The 21,064-nt window shown below is 40.6% G+C and overlaps 1 protein-coding gene across 1 annotated transcript; it reads right to left on the bottom strand.

Annotated features, from left to right (window-relative positions):
- Window positions 1–18,440: 18,440 nt before the first annotated feature.
- Window positions 18,441–19,806, bottom strand: LOC131018794 (uncharacterized). The gene is made up of 2 exons (XM_057947503.1): window positions 19,113–19,806; window positions 18,441–18,910 (listed from the first exon to the last, which is right to left on the bottom strand). The coding sequence occupies exons 1-2, from the start codon at window positions 19,804–19,806 to the stop codon at window positions 18,441–18,443; spliced, it is 1,164 nt and encodes a 387-aa protein (XP_057803486.1).
- Window positions 19,807–21,064: the final 1,258 nt, after the last annotated feature.

Raw genomic sequence — 21,064 nt, 5'->3', positions numbered from 1 at the left:
TTGGTCTTGGTGGGCTGAAGGCGTTGACTAGTATATATAAATGTGTGTGTGCGCGTAGGGGGCGTGGGGTTTTGGAGAATAGTAGCAACAGTAGAGGAATATGATAATTGATATGGATCATGCAATAGTGGTTTAGAGAGAGAGATTATTAATACATATACACATCAAATTACATGATTATGTTTGAAATAACTCAGTTAGCAGTCTAATCATGTTTAGATAATAATATTTTTACTCGAATATGAATTGGGTCTCTGTAATTTTACATTTATTCATGTTTAGCAAAGTATGCATGCAATTTGTTGGACTAATATAATAAAAAGGTTTAAAAGGAATAATGGATCATGCTTAAGGTAATTTAATGTTTTATATATAATGAGGATCGAATAATGTGATTTGATTTATTCTATAATTTTATGTAATTTTGGCGTCTGGTTATAAATATTGGTTTGGAGAAAGATAGAAATGGGGTTTGCATAAAAGAAGAAGATGATTGGAAAATGGAAAGTCAAAAGGCTCCACTTCTGAGTTGCGATATTATAATTTTGAAAATAAAAATGACATCCAAAGGTGGAATGCTGATTTGGATGTCATAATGCCTATATTTCAATATGCCCTTTCATTTTCATTTCAATTTTATTAATTTCATTATGGCTTTGCTCTTGCTCTTGCACACCATCATCATCATACACAATGATATTCATATTATATATAAGTATATGATTTAAATCTAAATTAATAAAATATAATGATTCAATAAGTTGACAAAGATAAGAATAATTTTCGTTGACATGATTGGATTTCTTTCTCCAACTCCTTCGTTCATTTAAGCTCGGTAACTAGAAAAACAAACGAAGATTTCATCATTAAACAATTCATTAATTACACACACACACACACACATATATATATATACAGGGGCGGAGCCAGACTTTCGACTCAGGGGGGTCCAAAAAAATTTTTTTCAAAAAAATAATAATTAAATAAAAAAAATTAAAAAATAAATAATAATAATTAATATAATTATAATGTTATTTAAATTATATAGCAAGTTAAAAAAAATAAACATAATTATTTTTAAAAAAAAAGTCCAATATAACAATTAGCAAGCATATTAATAACCAAGCACAAGTTATATTGTAAAGTCAATACCCAAAATCATCATTTGCAAGCTCTACAGAAACGGGGCAGAAAACTAGAAAAGTCTCAAATTATAGCATATATTTTCTTTAGAAAAGACATACCTTACCATTTAGCAACATTACCTTTGTTCTGTCACAATATACATAATACATCATACCATAAATATTGTCTGTAAATGCATTTGAATTATTATTATAGCAGATGAGATAACCACCACATTAATCGTCTAGCATCACTAAACTAGTACGATAATTTATTGTTTTATTTTTTGGAAGGACACTGGAATAAATTTATGTGAATAACCGATTAAATTATAATTAATATATATTTATTATATATACTCTCATCCCAATTCTCATCTCAAATATGAAACTATATCATTTGAATTCGCATATTAAAAGAAGGAAACAATTCCATTCTAATTAAAAGAATAAGCCCACTCAGCAGCCCATTTAGCAACTCTCTCTCTCTTCCAAAATAACCACCGACCACTGCCTCCTTGGACTCTCTTCTCTCTCTCAAATTAATATTTTTTATTTTTTTTAAATATATTTGTAAAATTACTAAAATACCCCTGGGATTTTTGGAAATTCCAGGGGGGTCCAGTGACCCCACTGCCCCCCCTGGCTCCGCCCCTGTATATATATATATATATATATATATATATATTTAACAATAATACTATTTGAACATAATATATTCGGACAAAATATAGTTAAATACTTAAAAATATTTCAATTTAAAATTTTTGGTTCAAAAAAAAAATAGTTACTTTTGTTGTTTTCTCCGTATTATAGTTTTTTTGTAATTTTTTAATAACCTTTTTAATTTTTATTATTTTTAAAGTACAAAAACTAAAATAATAATAATAAATTATTTTAAAAAATTACAAAAAAAACTATAATATGGAGAAAACAATTGTGAATTTGATGAATATTTCCACATGTGCATGGAGGGGGTATTCAACAAATATCCAAGTTTCAAGGACTGCATTGCAAGACAAGTTTCAAGTTAGTTATAACAATTTTCTTGAGCTGTGCTTATGAGTGATGTTTTAGCAGTATAAGTATAGGTTTTCTTTCTTGTGTTGAGACTTGATGTATTGAGAGAGACTGTAACTGGAAAAAGAAGAGTTCAACAAGAGTGGTAAGATCTGGAGAGAATTTCTTTTGCTGTTCATCTTCATCGTTTCGATCTTGTAAAGTTCTCATTGGATTGATCAATAAAAGAAACTTTGTCGTGGATGTAGGCTTATTCATAAGCTGAACCACGTAAAATTTGGTGTTGATAGTTTGTTAGGATTGTTGTGTTCTTCATCTATCTTGAGCTAGATCGGTATTTGTTTAACAAATTGGAGCCTTCTACTAGAAGCGCACTCACAACGATGAGTTCGCTAAAATTTGATGCGGAGAAATAAAATGGAAAGATCAATTATGCCCTATGGAAAATCAAGATGCGGGCTATGCTAGTTCAACAAGGCTTAGCTGAAGCGCTTGAAGGGAAAAAGGGTTTTCCTAAATATGTCAAGAAGGCTGAACAAGATGAGAAAATGTAGAAGGCGCATAACGCGATTATACTCTGCCTTGCTGACAAAGTTATTCGGGAGGTTGCGAGAGAAGATATTGTTGCTGCGGTTTGGAAGAAACTAGACTCATTATACATGGTAAAATCTTTGGCAGATCGTTTATATATGAAACAGAGATTGTATTCATATAAGTTTCTTAAGGAAAAAGGTATTAAAGATCAACTAGATGAATTCAATAAATTCATTGATGATTTGGAAAACATCAATGATTTGAAAATCGATGATGAAGATAAGGCAATTATCCTGTTAAATGTGTTGCCTAAAAGCTTTGAGCACTTCAAAGATGCAATGCTATTCGATAGAGAAAATTTCATCACTTTGGAAGAAGTACAGAATGCGTTAAGGGCCAAAGAATTGCAAAAGGTTAATGAGGAAAAGCAAGATCCTCAAAGTGAAGCCATGAATGTTAAGAAATCCAAGAATTGAAAGGGAAAGAAATCAGACAAGGAGGCAAAGAAAGGCTATCAAACCAAGAACCAAGAGTTTGATGGAAAGGAAACACGCACATGCCATCACTGCAACAAACCAGGCCATCTCAAGAAGGATTGCTTCACATGGAAAAAGAAGCAATCAGAGAATAACAAATCACATAATACTGCTGATGTAGCAGAAGCCGTGGAGGTTGCAGATATACTGAACGTGGTCAATGAGCAGGTAGAGTAGCATTGGATCTTAGACTCAGGCTGCAGCTGAAGGATTTAACCCCATGTGGATCGTTTCTCGGATATCATAATTCACCATACAACGACTAATTCCTAACATGCTCCTATTAATTTAAGTGATGCAGAGGCTGTTGACAGCTGAATCGAATGACTCCAGTTCTGACCTTCTAAACTGTATCACGCTCAATTCCCAACGTTGGATGGACAACGAACTATGAGAACTCCCACAGAGAATTCGACCACCTTGAAATCGGTGCCCTTTACTGCTCTCTCTAAAACCTTAATTTTTGTGTGTCTTATTCTGAGAGCAGATATCTGTATTTAAAGACAAAACACAGTCCTAGGGCTCCAACAACTGTAGTGGGCAAATTTTACTCCTACTGGGCTCAGGAGACTTTGGGCCAATCCAGGGATCAGATACAAGGCATAAAGATGGGCCTCTAATGAATTAATTCTTATGATCAGCCCAGATCATAATTAATTCATAAGTATTAATTCATTCCACTAGAGAATCAATACCGACTTACCCATTTATTACCGATGATGAGTCGGGGCTTGTATTTAGACTTATTAAATCTCCGTATTTAAAATATCGGACATCCATTAATTAATTAAAGCTTTGACAGCTTAAATTAATTAATCTCTTTGTAATCCTTAAGCAGTACCACTCAAACCTTATTATTGCGCCTGAACTTAATCAACCTGCAGGGTTTAACGCAATAAACCTTATTGAGCTCCTTAAGGGGATGTCATTATCCTACACCGGATACGGGTACTAATACAGATAACCAATTATCATATATTGACCGCTATCACCCAAGATACAGAGTACTCAAGTTAATATATAACTCTCACCCATAGTAAATCAAAGTGATACACGAATCAACATATATATCTGAAATCTTATTAGTATTAAGATTCTATTAAGTCACTGAGATCTTGATTCTTCACTTATGTTAGATAGAAGAATACATCTCACTGTGATCCTATCAATACGTTATGACATACCAGTATAGACAAATAGGCAAGATAAACTATTTCCATCTATACTGCAGTCTATAGGGCTGGAAATCGGGTCGGGTTCGGGTACCCTACCCGAAAAAATCGGGTACCCGAACCCGAAAATCCCCTAAACCCTATACCCGACCCCGACCCCGAAAACGAAATCGGGTACCCTAATACCCGACTCGGGTACCCGAGTCGGATATTCGGGTACCCTAATACCCGATAGTTTTTAGGCCATTCCCCTAAATCGAGCCAATTCAAAGCAGCAGCAGGGCAGCAAATTCAAATGAATTCAGTCGAAATTCATACAGAAAATCATAGAAATCAATTCCAATTCAATGAGATAATGACCAAATTCAAAGCAGCAAATTCAACATTAACATAGAAAATCTGTATTTAAAAAAAAAAAAGATTCGAAGAAGAAGAAGAAGAAGAAAAGAAGGCGTAGAAGGGGCGACTGGGCGAGGGTCGTGGCTGGGAGAGACTGGGAGCGAGCTCCTCACCGGCGACTGACTCTGGTCTGGGCGATGACGGGCGGCGAGGGGCGCCGACTCATCGGAGACGGGAGACCGGGAGGGATTTCTGCCCTGGAGTGGGGGCGGCGGCAGCAGGGGAGGGATTACTTAGGGCTGAGATTGGGACTTCAATTACAGCAGGGGAGCGATGACGGGCTGGCGAGGAGCGAGGGGCGACGGCGAGTGGGGCGGCCGGAAGGGAAGGCCGGGCGGGGAATTGAAGGGAAATAGGGAAACTGGGAAAGGAATGAGAATTAGGGAAATAGGGAAAGGAAGGAGAATTAGGGAAATAAGAAATTAGGGGAATTGAAGACTTGAAGTCAACCGACTTCAATTTCAGATCTTTTAAAATTAAATTTAATTATATAATTTAAATACATTTAATTAAAAAATCGGGTATTTCGGGTATACCCGATACCCGATTTTTTAACACCCTAAATACCCGAACCCGAACCCGACCCCTAATTTTTTAGGTATAGGGTACCCGGTACCCGATTTTTTCGGGTCGGGTATCGGGTACCCGATTACCCGATCCCGAAATTCCCACCCCTAGCAGCCTAGACCAACGACTCGTCCTAGAGTAATCTCGGCTGTGATCAGTTTATATCTCTTAAGTTTATTCCAATTATATGACCTTCTGTGATCTGTTAATCACCATATAATCTACTTATATATAGATAAAGGACATACATATGCAATCATGAACACAATCGGATAGGAGATAAAATAGTGAACACATGAATCATTGTATACAAGCGTAAAACGTTCATGCTTTCAGTATATAAATCCAACAACAACTTCCACATGTGTCCAAGAAGGGAGTGGTTTTCTGATTTTAGAAGGCTGGATAAAGACTCTGTTCTACTGGGCAATGATCAGGTATGTGTTGTTAGAGGAATTGGCAATATCAAATTGAGATTGCATGATGAATCTATCAAAATATTGTCTAATGTGAGGTTCATCCCAAAGTTAAAAAGGAACTTAATATCTCTGGGAACATTAGAGGCTAAAGGCTATAGCTGGAAATCAGAATTTGGAAATCTCCATATTATGAAAGAGTCTAAAGTAATAATGAAGGGGTATAGAAAATCAAGTCTATATTACTTGGTAGCAGATACTTTAGTTGGTGATTGTGGCAATGTCTCAAAAGAAAATTACATGATTTGGCATGCTAGACTAGGTCATATAGGAGAAAAGGGGCTAGATGAGCTTTGTTTTGGATACTTTGAATATGCATTGGATACTCCGAGTTTATTTCACTTTGAATACTTTGAATTGCGCCTTTGAATACTTTGGACTTTGTCTCAAGTTTTCCTTTGCATACTTTGATTTTATACTTTGATTTTATAGTATTAACACAAGATGCTTTGAAAATTCCACTACGTAATCAAAGAGAAAAGATATCAAGGAACTTAGCTTTGGGAGACAGAGGTGACTGTCCGTGTTGAGATTTTGGGCTGTGTTCGAAATTGTGAGAACGGCGAGAGACGGGCAGCTCGCCAGTTGCAACATAGACTTCTTATGCGACCCAAAGCTCAGTTGCTGTTTGACGAAGAACTCGGCGGGATTGATATATTTGTTTTTGTTTTTCGCTCTTGTCGCAAGATGATAAGGAGACATTACAGGTTGGGAAAAATTAATTTATCTGATTCGGTGATGCGTGGTGTAGAAATATGGCTTGGTTTGGCGGCAACTCGCCAACAGTTTAGAGCTACGCAGGTGCAGCGGTTGTATTTGGTGTTGCGGCTGCGGAGACGGCGACAGTACTGATTAAAGTGAGAAAAGGGGTAAAGTAGTAGTCTTAGCCATGCACGATGGGAGCCATTGTTTCTTTGCCGGATTTTGAGAACGGCAGCAACGACTTGGCAAGACGTCGAACCCATTGAATCTAAAGAGGGCGGCGCTACGGTGAAGCTCGATGTCGACCGCGAGAACTGCAAGAGGTTAGGGCTATGTTGTGCTTTATTTTGAAATCGCAGGGCAGGGCTCTACAATGGCAGAAGATAGAGCTGCAATCCGACTGGAAAGGAGAGTCACCGGAGATCGGAGGCTGAAGGTGGTGATTCTTGGCATGCAGCGCAGTGTTTCTAGTTTTTGTCATGAAGATGATTGTATCATTGAGAACTTATGATGAAACCTTTGGGGATTGACTTGTTGGCTACAATATGCATGTCTGATGGAGACAGGTAAGAGAAGTCAGTCGATGGCTGGCCGTCGACCTTACTAGAAGTTGCAGTGAGGCGGCGGATCTTGGGGACAATTGGGGCTTTCGAATATCTCTCTTTTTTCTATTTGTCGTTGCCTAATCTTTGATCTTTGTTTGCAGTGTTTACAAGACAACCTCGTTGGGACAACAAGTGGCAGTGCAACGGTCATCGGTGGAGGCGCCAGAGATGTAGCAGATGGCCTAGATAGTGCAGCAGCAACGCTATTCATGTTTGGGAAAGAAAGAGAGCAGATTGGGCACGGTTGAATCTTGATCGAGGATGGGATTCTCAGCCAAACTGTGATGACGACGATATACATCGAGCATTTGAATAGAGCCGTGATAGAAGGAATTAATTTTTCTGAGAGCGGTAAGCTGGCGCTGGTCTATCCTTCTGCGGCTTTCGTACGATCTTAGGGACCTTTGCTTTAGTGAAGTGGATGTCCGATGCAGGGATTGTATGAGTTTGTAGTGACGACGTCTTATGCTCTGTTGTTATAAGGGAGTCAATGGTTGCAGCGGAAACTACTTTCGTCCTGCGACTGTTCGCTAAAGGCAGAGAGAAGAAACTTGAGGGTCTTATCGATTGGTGAGTCAAAAGTACTCATTGGAGAAGGATCCCATTCGAGCTGTGAATTGGGTACTTCTTTCTTTGCTCATTTCCTTAGTTCGAATGGTGCAAAGGAGGTCCTTGGTACAGCAACGACAATGGCATCCTCGACCTTGCCGGATTCTGAAGCTGTTATCGACGTTGTTGAATCCCGGAGAAAGTGGCAGGCTTGATTTTTGCTTTAGGGATTGAAGACTTCGGTGGAACATTGATTTACATCGCTGAATCAAAACGGATTCAAGGCATATTTAGAGTATTGGAGAAGCTTTGGTGGCGGTGATCGTTGCTGGCGATGGTAATTACTGCAGATTGTATCCACCGAAAGGGTGGCGCTGTAGGAAAAGCTTCCGCTGCACTCCAGAGTTTTGGGAAGCAGAAAGGAGAGAAGGAGACCTCTCCGGGACTGCCTGCCTATTAGTGGCAGCCTCAGGTCTACCACCCGTTGAACGAAAATCAGAGAAAAGCTCGGTGATGACCTTACCAAAAATTGGGCACAGTGGCAACCGTTAGAGCTCAGAGACGACAGCGTGATAGACGGACGAATCCCAGCTTTTGGTGGTAATAACGTCCTCCAGCCTGAAATAATAATGGCAGCCTTATCCTTGTCGGATTCAGGAATTCTCAGCAATGATGTCGCCGACTTTATTGACAGGGCAGGGAATCTGCCGAACCAAGAAGGGAGCTAGGGCATCTAGTTTAGGGCTCCAAAACAACTATTATCCATGTCCGCCATAGCTAAGACGCTTCAGATGTAGGATCATAATCTTTGAAAGTGTTTGTACGTTGACAGACTTCCTGGCAGCAATGATCTCACAGTAGCAAGACAATGATAGTATTAGTTGATGTTTTTCCCTTGCTCCCAAAGTATGAATTATGCATGCTTCATTGTAACCTCTTTACTAAGCAAGAAAGACCAAGATTTCACAATAGAGTTAGAGATTGAACTTAGCTTTGGAGAGATGAGAAGGTCGGAGGTGCTCATTGGTGAGGGCCATGATGATCTTAGTCCTCTGATCTTTATTGCACACCACGAAAAACATGCAAGCTGCATGAACGTATGGGCCCCACCCGAGAAATCGGGCCCACATTAAAATTCTGGCAGGCCCTAGGAAGGCCGAGAGGTTGAGCCCAATTTAAAGCCTGCTGCTACTACTGGCTTTCCCCGTAAGCCATTGGTGGCAGAAATTGATGTTGCTCCGTCTTCGTTGACGGCGGCTGAATGGCCGTGGAACGACGCTTCCTGGGAGCGAAATCGGACATCGGAGACAAGGTTGAGTCGGGAAATGGCTGATTCAATTATTTGATTGGAATAGGTGATCAAAGGGGTTTGGCGATGGTTTGAGGCGGGGAGAAAGCAGTAGGCCGCGGGGGTGAAGAAATCCTCAGGTGGTTGGAACGACGACCGTTCACCGGCCCCTTAACAGTGGTGGTAGCGCTAATCGGAGCAATGGAAGAGGACAAAGGTTGAAGACTGATTTTTGGGGGTGGATTTTGGGTTTCGGCCGTGAACGGCAGAGAATGGTTGTAGTAGAGCTATTAATTTTGCGACGAGCAGCTGTGAACAACTCACCGAAGTCACCTTCGCTGGACCCCTGTGGTAGCAGCGCAACTGGATTTTAACAGAGGCGGCATCGATCGCTAACTTGGACGAGAAGTTAGGGCTTGGTTTTGTTGCGTGAGAACTTGAGGCTTCGTGTATAGAGAGAGAGAGCAGATGCTGATGGGAATCGGCGGCAGCAGGCGATGGGTTTGCCGAAGAACGACGGCGGCAGGACTCGGATCTTGGGAGAAAAAGTGTGGCCGACTGCCGGCCCTTCATCAGAGGCGGCAGCGGCGATCTTAGGATTGAGCCTTGCTATGTTTTGCTGAATTGAAGGGAGAGGGATATAGAAGTGCATCGACGGCGGCTCAGCGAGGCTGACGGCGATGACTCGCCATTTAGTCCTATTTTGTGATGTTTATATGGGTGTTTAGGTGTGTTATGAGTTTATATTTTTGGTCTCGTTCACTCAATAATTGATTGATTTGAGTTTATGCGCTTATTTTGTTGTCTTAAGATTGGATGCTCTAATTGATTAATTAGTGGAAAAATATGGAGTTTGAATTTGGCTGGTTAGTCTTCACAAGAATTGTAGCTCATCTCGATAGGAGTCCGCAGGCAAAAATGGATCCAAATTCCGACTTGTAACGAGGGAGAACGCACCGAAATAAAAACATCGCGCAGATAAGCCCAGGACCCCGTGGTCACACCCGCGGCCGCGGGAGGGACCGCGGCTCCCTGCTCCATTCCACGCTCGCGGAAAATTTCCAGCGCCCGATGGGGGCCTCTTTTCTTACCCAACGCCTGAGCAAAGACACCCAGCGACCGAGGGCTTGCTCCCAGCGCCCGCTGGCCTTCTCCCAACGCCCGATGGCTCGCTCCCAGCGCCCGCTAGCCTTTTTTCCAGCGCCCGAGTGGCTCTCCTCTCCCTCGCCCGCTGACTTCTCCCCGCGACCGCGCTCTTCATTCCTCGCCTCGCCCGAGCTCTACTGCCCATCGACCGATGCAGCAACTCCACGCCCGCAAGAATCTGCTGACGGGCGAGGGGCGCCCAGCTTCTCCGCGCCTAAGCGCCCAAACCCCTCGCCCGAAATCTCAAGCCATCGCCCGAGCCAAAATTCCTCTCGGCCGAGCTCCTCAAAAGCCTGCGGTCGAGCACCATCCAAGCGGCCGAGCTCACTCTCTCCCATTCGCTTACTCATGATTTTGCTCCAATTAAAAAGCGCCACGTGTCCCAGTTCAGTAATTAAAAGTCAAAGGCATATTTTACATTCGGGAGTATAAAAAGAGCATACTTCTCATTCCCTAGGGCCAACTCTCACACTTACACTTTTCCCAGACGCAGTGCTAGCCATCATTCCAGACACTAGTTTCTTAGTTAGGGTTTAGTGCTTTCATTCTTAATTCTTACGCCTAGAGTAATTCAGTAGTTAGAGATTATTTCCAGTTATCGCCATTACTGTAAGTTTCCATATATTGTCTAGATAAATTCTGAGAATTATTCTTTCAATACAGTTTCTATTATTTCTTTCTGCATGCTCTTTAGATCTATTCAGATTAATAATTTCGTACTCTGTCTAGATCATAGTTATTAATCGCGCATCGCGCACGATCGCGCAAACCTGTCCTAGGGTGATCGTGTTGGATTTGTATACTGAAAGCAAGAACGTTTTATGCTTGTATACAATGTTTCCTCTTACCACTATCCAATCTCCTATCTGATTGTGTTCATGATTGCACATGTATGTCCCTTATCTCTTTATAAGTAGATTATATGGTGTGTTGTAGATCACAGAAGATCATATAATTGGAATAACCTTAAGAGATATAAAAATGATCACAGCCGAGATGACTTCAGGACGAGTCATTGGTTTAGGCTGCGGTATAGATGGAAGTAGTTTGTCTTGACTACTTGTCTATACTGGTACATCATAACGTATTGATAGGACCACAGTGAGATGTATTCTTCTATCTGACTTAAGTGAATAATCAAAGATCTCGGTGACTTATAAGATCTTAATACTAATAAGGTTTCAAATATATATGTTGATTCGTATATCACTTTGATTTACTATGGGTGAGAGTTATATAGTAACTTGAGTACTCTGTATCTTGGGTGATTGCGGTCAATATATGATATTTGGTTATCTGTATTAGTACCCGTATCCGGTATAGGATAATGACATCCCCTTAAGGAACTCAATAAGGTTTATTGCGTCAAACCCTGCAGGTTGATTAAGTTCAGGCGCAATAATAAGGTTTGAGTGGTACTACTTAAGGATTACAAATAGATTAATTAATTTAAGCTGTCAGAGCTGTAATTAATTAGTGGATGTCGGATATTTTAAATACGGGGATTTAATAAGTCTAAATACAAGCCCCGACTCATCATCGGCAATAAAGAGGTAAGTCAGTATTGGTTCTCTAGTGGAATGAACTAATATTTATAAATTAATTATGGTCTGGGCTGACCATGGAGAATTAATTTATTTGAGGCCCATCTTTATTACTTGTATCTGGTCCCTGGACTGGCCCAAAGTCTCCTTGCCCTAGCAAAGAGAGAACACGCCTATTACTAAGAAACTGGCGCCTCCTCGTATTTTAATTATTTAAATACAGCTGTCTGCTCTCAGGAAAAACACACACTAATTAATTAGGGTTTTGAGAGAGCAGAGATAGGCGCCAGCGTGAAAGGCAGAATTCTCTCTTGGGACTTTCACAGTTCGTTGTGTTGAAAGGAAAGAGATCAATTAAGGAGATTCAGAATCAATCTATCAATCAAAGATCCTTGATAGATGTTTCCATTTTACTTTCTTACCTTAGTTAGATCAAATGTAACCCTATAAAAGGGAGTCTGTAACACTCAACGAAATGAAGCAATACAATTCAATTTCAGTCTCCTAAACATGTCTTCAATCTATACAAATTCATTGATACCATGTTTTAACATGGTATTAGAGCAGGCATGATTCTGGGAACTCAGAAATCATTCATCACGGTTCCAAATACCTCAAAACAATCAAGGCAGCAATAGCCTTTTTTTTTCTTCCTTGAAAAAAAATGTCAGGAAAGATTCAAGCCACAAATCCAACCACCTCAAATAAATTAACTTCCTCAGCCGAATCGGCCTTCTAAAAAATGAGAAGGGAGGCCGCCCGACTACAGATCTTACAGTCGGCAACCAACCGCTTCGACACCAACATTTCATCATCGGAAGAGACCGGGACCAAACTTAAGACCACATTCCGCCTTGCAACACGGCCGGAAGCGCGGTTGCAGCAAATCACCGCCGATAGAAGCGAAGAAGGCAGAGGAAAGAACCCAGGCGTCTCGGTCGTCGCCGCCGCCCAATCTTCGCTGCCGCCGCCGAATCATTACTACGGCGTGGCTAACTATCAAAGGCCTACCGGAGCAGCGGCGGTGGCTGCGGGAGCAGCGGAGGCGGCCACGAATCGGACATCTCCGGTTGGGCAGAACGGAGGGAGCAGACGTGAAAGGCCTACCGGAACAGAGGCGGTGGCTGCGGAAGCAGCGGCGGTGGTCGCGGATCCGGCGTCCCCGGCTGGGCAGAACGGAGGGAGCAGATGTGAGAGGGAGGCGGATGGAGAAGGGAGGGGAGACGTGAGAGGAAGGGAATTAGGTATAGGGTTTGGTGTTTTCACACTAAACCCTCATTCTTCTCTTTATTTGCAAAAGATACCCCATCCTTTAAAATCTGCCCCCCTAAGTTCCAATAAAATACGAAAGCTACCCCGAGGTTTTATTAAATTGCAAACTTACCCCATCTTATGCAAACTGCCCCCCTAAGTTTTCAGAAATTACAGAAACACCCCAATCTTCTACATAATACTAAAATCACTCCCCAATTATGTAGAAATTCCCTAAATTTTTCCGCTGCATATCAAACCTCTTGTGATAATAGGGATAGAGAGGAAGGGTGGATTTTTGATTGTGGAGCTACTGATACGATGACCTTTGATAAAACTGATATTATTAAGTCATCAACATCCCACCGAACACATGTTCAAACTGCTAGTGGTGATTTAACTCATGTTGAAGGAGCCGGAACTATAGAAATTTCTCCTACTCTTCGTCTCTCAAATTGTCTATATGTTTCATCTCTTTCTCATAAACTGTTGTCTATTAGCCATGTTACAAAAGAGCTCAATTGTACCATGATAATGCATCCCCACTTCTGTTTTCTTCAGGATATCAGGACGGGGGAGATTATTGGGCGTGGCATTGAGCGGGATGGATTGTACTATGTGGATGAGATAGCTCAACAAGGCAAGGTGATGCTGGCTCACGGAACTGCTGACCGGGAAGCCTGGCTTTGGCACTGTCGGTTAGGGCATCCATCCATGGGGTATCTTAAGCTTTTATTTCCTAAATTAATAAAAAATGATGAGACTTTATCTTGTGAAACTTGTGTTTTAGCTAAAAGCCACCGAAAATCTTTTAAGCCTAATGACACACAAGTGAACTCCATATTTTCTCTTGTTCATTCTGATGTTTGGGGTCCTTCACCTGTTGTGGGGGGTCAAGGTTTTAGATATTTTCTACTCTTTATTGATGATTGCACTAAGATGACATGGGTGTATTTTCTCAAAAATAAATCTCAAGTTTTTGAAAAGTTCACTCATTTCTTTAAAATGATTCAAACTCAATTTCAAAAACATATCCAGACCCTTAGAACAGATAATGGGGAAGAGTTTGTCAATCGATCCATGCAAGACTTCTGTCAACAAAGAGGGATAATTCATCAAACCACTTGTTCCCATACTCCCGAACAAAACGGTGTGGCTGAACGAAAAATAGAATTCTCCTTGAAATGACCCGTGCTATGATGCTTGAGTCTAAGGTACCCACCCACTTCTGGCCTGAAGCTGTCGCCACCTCTGTTTACCTTATAAATCGCCATCCCACCAGAACCCTCCAGCTTCAAACTCCTTTACAGAAATTATCCACTCTTTCTGATATACCTCTCGCTCTTACTCTTCAACCTCGAGTTTTTGGTAGTTCCGTATTCGTTCATATTCCCAAGCATGAATGGACTAAACTCTCTCCTTGTGCCATTAAGTGTGTGTTTGTCGGGTATGGTGTTAACCAAAAAGGGTATAGATGTTACAATCCTAAAACCCGTCAAATCATAACCACCATGAACTGCGACTTTCTTGAAACTGAGTATTTTTACAGTACCCACCTTAACAGTCAGGGGGAAAGTGAGAAAGAGAGTGAGATCGACATGTTAAGTTGGTTACCAATGCCAGACCCGGAAGCAGACCCAACAGAAAAAGTTAGCCTTGCCACCGAGCATGTTTCATCCACTCCAGAACAATCTAGTCCGCTGCATGAGCCTATATCTTCTCCGCCACTGATATCTGAGGTAAGAGCTTCTGAACCTACTATTGTGACTTCTGATTCTGCTGATCATATTTCTCAAGTCATTGAAGAAGAACAGGAGGATAATACAGTAGATGGAGATACTGGGAGATATGTGCTACCACCCAGGAGTAATCGGGGTGTACCTCCTAAACGGTATACCCCAGAGAAAATTGTGAGGAATTCCCGATACTCAGTTGAGAATATCGCCAAGGGAAACTTGTCCAAAAATGCCACAACCTATGAAGCGGCCTTATATGATGAGGAGATTCCACAAACAGAGAAAATTGTGAGGAATTCCCGATACTCAGTTGGGAATATCGCCAAGGGAAACTTGTCCAAAAATGCCACAGCCTATGAAGCGGCCTTATATGATGAGGAGATTCCACAAACAGCAGAACAAGCCCTGAAGATCGAGCATTGGAGAAATGCTATGAAGAAAGAGATAGGGGCCCTGAACCGGAATCACACATGGGAGAAGTGTCGGTTGCCAAAAGGGAAGAAAACTGTGGGATGCAGATGGGTTTTCACAATCAAATGAAAACCCGATGGATCTATTGAGCGATACAAAGCTCGGCTGGTTGCAAAAGGCTACACACAAACATATGGGATCGACTATGCAGAAACCTTCTCGCCGGTAGCAAAAATGAACACTGTCAGGGTGCTCCTCTGCATTGCTGCAAACAAGGATTGAGATCTTCATCAGTTTGATGTTACAAATGCCTTTTTTCATGGTGAGCTTGAAGAAGAACGAGAGGTATACATGGAAGCACCCCAAGGTTTTTCAGATGAGTTTGAAGATGGTGAGGTATGCAAGTTGAAGAAAACCTTATATGGGCTCAAACAGTCTCCCAGAGCATGGTTTGGGAGATTCACCACATCTATGAAGAAGTTTGGATACCAACAAAGCAACTCTGACCACACCTTATTCTTAAAAAGACGAGGTGATCTTATTTCCTGTTTGGTTATTTATGTTAATGACATGATCATAACAGGGGATGACACAGAAGAGATCTAGAACTTGAAAGAAAGTTTGTTCAAAGAATTCGAGATGAAAGACCTAGGAAAACTCAAATACTTCCTTGGAATTGAAGTTCTCAGATCAAAGAAGGGGATCTTCATCAACCAGAAGAAGTATACTCTAGATCTTCTAGCAGAAACAGGGATGCTAAATTGCAAGCCAGCCGAAACTCCTATTATTGTGAATCATGGGCTACAAATAGTGAAAGGAGCTGAGTTAACTGATCGAGGACAATATCAGCGTCTGGTGGGAAAACTCATCTACCTTTCTCATACCCGACCTGATATTGCCTATGCAGTTAGTGTTGTGAGTCAATTTATGCACCAACCACAGCTGACCATTTGGAAGCTGCGCTCAGAATTGTGAGGTACTTGAAAGGAACCTTTGATTATGGAGTGCTGTTCAAGAGGACAGGACATTTGGAGATACAGGCCTACACGGATGCTGATTGGGCTGGAAACCCGATCGACAAGAAATCAACAGCAGGATACTATCGGAGGTAATCTTGTATCATGGAGGAGTAAGAAACAGAAGGTGGTGTCTCTCTCGAGTGCAGAATCAGAGTTCAGAGGAATCAAGAGTGGGCTGACTGAAGTTCTTTGGTTAAGGAGACTATTAATGGAGTTAGGTCTTCATCCAACAAAAACATGCCAAATGTTATGTGACAACAAAGCTGCCATCAGCATATCTGATAACCCTGTTCAACATGATAGAACCAAACATGTTGAGGTTGATAGACACTTTATCAAAGAAAAGATTGAAGCCGACATTGTGACTTTACCGTTTGTACGATCAGAAGACCAACTTGCAGATATCCTAACCAAAGCCGTGAACTCCAAGTTTTTTGCAGAAGTTCTTGACAAGTTGAGTATCGGAAATCCCGTCACTCAACTTGAGGGGGAGTGTTGAAAGGAAAGAGATCAATTAAGGAGATTCAGAATCAATCTATCAATCAAAGATCCTTGATAGATGTTTCCATTTTACTTTCTTACCTTAGTTAGATCAAATGTAACCCTATAAAAGGGAGTCTGCAACACTCAACGAAATGAAGCAATACAATTCAATTTCAGTCTCCTAAACATGTCTTCAATCTATACAAATTCATTGATACCATGTTTTAACACGTTGTCCATCCAACGGTGAAAGCTGAGCGAGATACAGTTCAAAAGATCTGAGCTGGAGTCAGATTTTCGCAGGAAATCAAGTTCTGGCAGTTTCGGGAGAACGGCCATAACTTCCTCCACAGAACTCCGATTCAGGCGAAACAGGCGGCCACGGAAAGCTCTCTCGAAGATGAAGAAGTCGTATTTCTGGGTAAAATACTATTTGAGGACGGTTGAGGCTTCAAACGAAGGCTTGAAGCTGACTGGTCTGTTCAGCTGCGAGTTTGACGAATTCTTCTGAATTCTTCAGGTATTTCTGAACTCCAACGTGCAGCACTTAAATTCATAGGGGCATGTTAGGGATTAATCGTTGTATGATAAATTAATAACAATCCAAGAAACGATCTTCGGGTAAATCGAGTATTAATTCACTTTAATATTCCTTCAGATCGCGCATCGCGAATCGCGCGCTATTTGAATATATCGCGCAGAAATAGATAAAAACATAATATATATCATAATCATAGTAAAACCATGCATAATATGTCTAGTTAATAAAAAATAAAGTTATAAGTTCAAATAAAAATAAATATATAATTGTATTAAAGCCTCTAATCATCATCCTCATCCTCCGAACCAATGAGCGAATTAGCTCCTTCATCATCTTTGTAGAGCTCGGCATCAACCTCTTCATTATCGCCACTCTCTTCATCATCCTCATCCACTAAACTTGGAGTGAGTGCCTTGGACGTGGATGTAGGAGCAGTTCCCTTGTTTTTCACCACTTTCTTCCTAGAATATGTAGACTTGACTTCTCCACCTCGAGATTGAGAAGATTCACCTCGAGATCCCCTTAGTTGATAAGGTTCTTCATTCACTCCCATGGCAGTTTCTACATCACCCCAATTGAGATCATCATCATCAAAAACAGGAACATCTTCTTCATTCTCCATTCTTCCTACCATCCACTCATTCTCATCATCAACTCCATTCTCCAAGATGATAGGGTCAATTGTGTCGCGCTTATCATATCTACGTCGAAGTGCCCTATTGTACTTGATAAAAACCAAATCATTCAAACGTTGTTGCTCTAGTCGGTTTCTTTTCTTCGAATGAAGCTATATGAATTAAGAAAAATGCATTAGATATATATAATACTCGTACAGTTAAAAGAATATACTATAATTTAAATTTTAAAAGTAACTTACGTGTTCAAACACACTCCAGTTGCGTTCACAACCCGATGAGCTACAAGTAAGACTTAGAATCTTGATGGCCAATTTTTGTAGGTTAGGTGTTGATGCCCCATACAACCCCCACCATTCAGCCGGCGAGATCTGATTTCTTTGCCTTTTTGCAGCCGATTTAGCAAATAATACTTCCGCGTTTTTGTAAACCACCAACTCCTTGATTATTTCATCTTCTATGCCATCAGACTTGGTCAATTTTGTAATTGAATCATACAACCCATTCATGACTTTCTCATCTTGAGACATCTCATCAGGATTATTGTAGAAAAACTCGGGATTCAAAAAATACCCGGTTGCATGTAAAGGTCGATGAAGCTGAACATCCCATCTCTTATCTATAATATCAAAGACATCTTTGTATCTATCCTCAGCATGGGAAAATGCAGCCGCTATTTGCTCCTTTGCCCGATTCATCGCCTCATATATATCCCATAGGAGGTTTTTTCTCACCATCCACCAAACGAAGGACATGCACAAGTGGGGCGCCTACTTTCAGTGCATAACTTACAGTGTTCCAAAAGGAGGTCATGAAGATAACATTTGACACGAGTTTACCTTGCTTCTCATTTGCAATCTTGCTCTTATTCCATTTTTCAGAACTGAACATACTCTTCAAGTTTTGCTTTTGCATTTGAAAGCTCCTCAATGTCAAAAACGCAGTCGCAAAGCGAGTTTTTGTAGGCCTAATCATGTCTCTTTTCTCAGTAAATTCCCTCATCATGTTTAACACTTGAGTGCGGTTGTAAATATAGCCATTAACCATGATAGCACGTTCAAGTGTTCTCTTCAAATCAGGCATTTCGAAGATGTCTTCAAACATTAAATCTAAGCAATGTGCAGCACAAGGAGACCAAAATATGTGCTTGTACTTCTCTTCCAACAATTTTCCTAATAAGTATAAAAAGAAAAATATATCAAAGTTAAATATATGAAAACTTATATGCGTTGCTGCCCTATATGTTGTCCTCTTAAACTTCAACAGTATATATATATATATATATATATATATATATATATATATATATATATATTATAATGATCTAAGTTAATAAACTAAAATATATACTATTAATAATTTAAAAATACGTACCAGCATAAACATTATTAGAAGCACTATCCGTAACAACTTGCACCACATGATTTTCTCCCACCTCCTGAACGAATTTATCTAGCAGCTCAAGCATCTTCATCCCAGTGTGAGAATATTCAGAAACATCAACAGACTTCACGAACATGCTTCCCTTAGGCGTATTCACTAAAAAGTTGATGAGTGATCTTCCTTTTTTATCCCTCCATCCATCACTCATCAGTGTGCATCCATACTTCACATTCTGTTCTTCATGCTCTTTCATGATTAACTTTGTGTGTTCAATCTCCTTTTTCAAGTATGGAACTCGCACTTCATGAAAACTTGGAGGTTTCATGCCGGGTCCGTATTGCCCTATGGCTTCAATCATCGGCTTGAAACTATCGTATTGAACTGCATTGAATGAGATACCAGCATCGTACATCCACCTTGCAAACTTTTCAACGGCAGCCTCCCTTAACTTCTTTTGAGCTTCTTCAAATTGTGATTGTGAAGTTTTGGAACTCTTCGCATTCGGTAGCTTCTGGTAGATCAAATCCAAATGACCAATATTCCGTGGTTTCTTCAATGCTATAGAATTTGTAGATGCCTCAACTGATGGCCGTTTTCCATGAGGTTTTGCCTGTGAAACGTCTACTTCATCATCTACTACTTTCACCATGTTGTCTACCTCATCAAAGTGAGGAATCGAATCCATCAGTGCTGCTGCGTTCTTTTTTTTCTTCAAAGTAATCATTCATCTCTTGTCAGATTGTAGCAGAAACAGTCTTACACGTTGCAGCGTTTCTATAGCCTCCGGCTAAATGCTCTTTCAGCCTTGTGATCCCTCTTTTCAAGACTTTAGAGCAATAATTGCATCGAACAATTCTTGTATTATTTGGTTCCACCATAGTTCCATGCAGCCATCCTATATCTTTTTATTTTTCAATAGTTGAATTTGAACTTGCTATAGAATATGACAAGAGGAGAGGAAGAACTATGAGAGGAAGAAGGTTGATGAACTGGACCGTGAGAGAGAGAGACAGAGACTGCCGCGAGAGAGAGAGGCAGACTTCCGTGAGAGAGAATAAAAAAAATCTTCTGCGTTGGAAAGTCTAAAGACTCTAAGTAATTAAGTATATAGAATATAACTTAAAACCCTAATTAAATATCACTTATTGCCTTATGGCCGTTCAAAATTCTGCACCCTAATAAGTAATAACCCTAATTAAGCCTAATTAAGAAAAGCCCATGCAATATTAGTCAAGCCCATGCATGCAATTGACAGATTTCAAGGCATCAGTTCAATCGCGCGCACTACCGGCGGGATGCGCGACTTGCGCGATGCGCGAATAGCGCGCGCTATCATGAAGCAGCCATATTATAGCGGTGCGGCGCGATGGAGGTGCGGGACGCACCGCGACGCGCGATCGCGCGCGCTACCTGCGCGATTCATAACTATGGTCTAGATAATTGTTATTTATATTGCGCAATTAGTTTAATGAATGATTGCTTTTCCTCAAGAACCCTAGAGTAGATTTCCATGCTTTTTATTCCTGCGTATTATTTTAGTTCTTGCCTAGATAATTTTACTTGCTTTATTTCTTGCCTAGATAATTTACATGTTTTATTTTAATTACGCTCTAGATAAATAGAGAGAAAGTCAGCCCCTAAAATCTTAATTAGAGTGTTTAGGTTTATTTTCTGTTATCTGTATGCAACACGAGAGAACACCCTGTTTAGCCTTCCTTGAGAGACGACTTGGGTTAGCTTGTTCCACTGCAATTGACCTCGTACGATTGTGAGTCAGTTCAATAGGTGTTTTGAGTTGAGTCACTCGCCGGTTAGCTTGTTCCACTGCAATTGACCTCGTACGAGATCTGAGCCAGAACAGGCTGTGGCGTGTTTGACTTTGAAAAAGAGATATGACCGAGTTTTCTTTTCCTTTTTCCTTTTTTTCTTTTTTTTTTCTTTTT

The sequence above is a fragment of the Salvia miltiorrhiza genome, chromosome 3 (genome assembly GCF_028751815.1).
Source record: "Salvia miltiorrhiza cultivar Shanhuang (shh) chromosome 3, IMPLAD_Smil_shh, whole genome shotgun sequence".
NCBI classification, from domain to species: Eukaryota; Viridiplantae; Streptophyta; class Magnoliopsida; order Lamiales; family Lamiaceae; genus Salvia; species Salvia miltiorrhiza.
The sequence above is the reverse complement of the archived record's forward strand: the minus strand, read 5'-3'. Positions and strand labels throughout refer to the sequence as shown.

Bases quoted from the DNA above. Each gene is read 5' to 3' on its own strand.
- LOC131018794 (XM_057947503.1), bottom strand. From the start codon at position 19,806: ATGGATTCGATTCCTCACTTTGATGAGGTAGACAACATGGTGAAAGTA. The intron at 18,911-19,112 runs GTACGTATTTTT...TATACTTATTAG, and splicing joins TTCTAATAATGTTTATGCTG to GAAAATTGTTGGAAGAGAAG.